At 51.1% G+C, this 2,109-nt stretch overlaps 1 protein-coding gene across 1 annotated transcript in view; it reads left to right on the top strand.

Annotated features, from left to right (window-relative positions):
- PTPRF (protein tyrosine phosphatase, receptor type, F) overlaps window positions 1–2,109 on the top strand; it is a gene marked incomplete at both ends in the record, with an annotated part of 104,396 nt that overhangs the window by 32,027 nt on the left and 70,260 nt on the right. The window contains one exon of the mRNA XM_009582504.1: window positions 1,293–1,562. Coding sequence (XP_009580799.1) covers window positions 1,293–1,562 — 270 coding nt within the window. The remainder of the gene's footprint in view (window positions 1–1,292; window positions 1,563–2,109) is intronic.

Raw genomic sequence — 2,109 nt, 5'->3', positions numbered from 1 at the left:
GGAGACGCCGTGGTGGCAGGAGCCAGGCTAGCAGAGCCGTGTCCCCCCGGACCCCCAGCGCCCGTGGGGCCGGTCGTGCGGGCGCGTGTTGTGAGCTGGCGCCGTTCAGGCTCCTGCCCAGTTTCCACCTTCCCCCAGCGCTGCGGCTGTTTGCTGCTCCGCCAGCCCGATGCACTGATGGAGGAGCGTAATTGGCAGGGAGAGGCTCCTCGGGAGCCGGTCAGTCATGAACCCAGCCGATGCTCTGGGGCTGCCTTTCTGGTGGAGGAGGCTAGAGGAGAGCAGGGCTGCTGGGCGAGACACATTTGAGCAGTTTCCCTTTTTAACTACAGACTAAAATGAGCTTGCCCAGAGGAGACAAAGATTTACCGAGCACAGTTGTTTCTCTACCCTTACTTACATAGGCCCATAACACTAACCCTGAAGAAGGGGCCTCATTTCTCAGTGTCATTTTCCTGACGGGAATGCATATGGCAGGCAGCTTTAGAGCTTTATTGTAGCTGAGAGTTGCTTACAAATAAGTCTTGAATGAAATACCCAGCAAGGGATTGATATGAAGAGAAGCTGTGCAATGAAATAAGGAGGAATACATCTCCCAAAGTGCTGCCACAAAGGTGGGGAGGGTTCTTCCAGCCCAGCTCTCTTCTGTCAAAATGGATATGATCTCACATCTGTCAGGATTAGTTCTCTCCTGCCCAGCAAGGTGATCTGTTCAGGCCCTGACAATGTCATGCAGCTCTGGTGACTGTTTTTTCTGAGCCAAGGTAGAACCTGAGCCACATTTGGAAAGGAATTATATTTTATTTAGCAGCACACATGTGCTAATTCAGAAACCCTTCTGCTGCTCCTGCCCAAACCCTGCGAGGTTTAGGGGACAAGTTGCTTTACTTTAGAGCTAATAAATTGAGCAGGTAATTCTGTTTTGCAGAGCTTCCATGGGCCCTGCACAGAGAGTGTGTGTGACTGGCATTTGTGCATGCTCTCTAATTAGAGGGATGTAATTTAAATGGAGAAATGTTTCATGTTAGTAATATGATTTCAAAAGGCTATGTTTGGAGGGAATGGATTGAGCCATCGCTTAATGAGTTCTTCTAATAAGATGCCAGTGGCTAAGGAAGGAGAGCAAAGTGTGTGCAATTTGGCAAAGCAGTGAACAGCGTTTGCACTTCATTTTATCTGTCCCAAGGGATAGACAGGCAAAAATGTTGAACCCCCCTCACGTACCCCCGCAATGCAACTGAGTGCTCTCTGCTGGTTCTGTGACCCTACTAGCTGTCTCCTCCTTGTTGCAGTGCGGCGTGTTGCTCCTCGATTCTCTATCCCTCCGAGCAACCACGAGGTGATGCCTGGGGGGAGCGTGAACCTCACGTGCGTGGCCGTAGGTGCTCCGATGCCCTACGTGAAGTGGATGGCTGGTGTGGAGGAATTGACCAAAGAGGATGAGATGCCTGTCGGTAGGAACGTCCTGGAGCTGAATAACATCGTGCAGTCTGCCAACTACACCTGCGTGGCCATCTCCTCCCTCGGCATGATCGAAGCCACAGCCCAGATCACTGTCAAAGGTAAGGAATTATTCCTTGTGGTGCTCCTACTTGGGTTTCAACAATGTAGCCCTTTGCCAAAGTGTTTTTGGGTGCAGCCAACTCACTGCAGTCTTCTGTGACTTTTCCACCTTGCAAGGGAGGTTTCCAAACCCACAACTTTTTTTTTCCAGTTCACGGTATAGTATTTGCTTTGGAGGTCATTTCCTCCCTCCCTACATGTGGCATGATGGGAGACAGGCTTGTGTCAGGCTGGGTCCTTGTTAGGCCACAAGGGAACCAACTGTGTCTGTGCTCATCCCAGCGATTTCTGGATAGTTCCATGCATCAGCAGGATCAGCTCAGCACAGCAGCAGGCCATGGGTTGTCCTGGGGCAGAGGTCTGCGGATGTCCACAGTCAGAGAGCTGTTTGCATAGAGATGTGCTCTTGCAGTAAGGGCAGGACAAGAAGGTTAATCCCAGCAACGTGAAGCGTCTGTGGGCCTCACCAGAATGCGCATCCTCCCCCCCTGCAGGGAGGAGCTATATGCATTAATTTTAAAATTGTTGCGTGTTCCTCTGTCAGTT

The sequence above is a fragment of the Fulmarus glacialis genome, unplaced genomic scaffold (assembly GCF_000690835.1).
Source record: "Fulmarus glacialis isolate BGI_N327 unplaced genomic scaffold, ASM69083v1 scaffold22707, whole genome shotgun sequence".
Lineage (NCBI taxonomy): Eukaryota > Metazoa > Chordata > Aves > Procellariiformes > Procellariidae > Fulmarus > Fulmarus glacialis.
The sequence above is the reverse complement of the archived record's forward strand: the minus strand, read 5'-3'. Positions and strand labels throughout refer to the sequence as shown.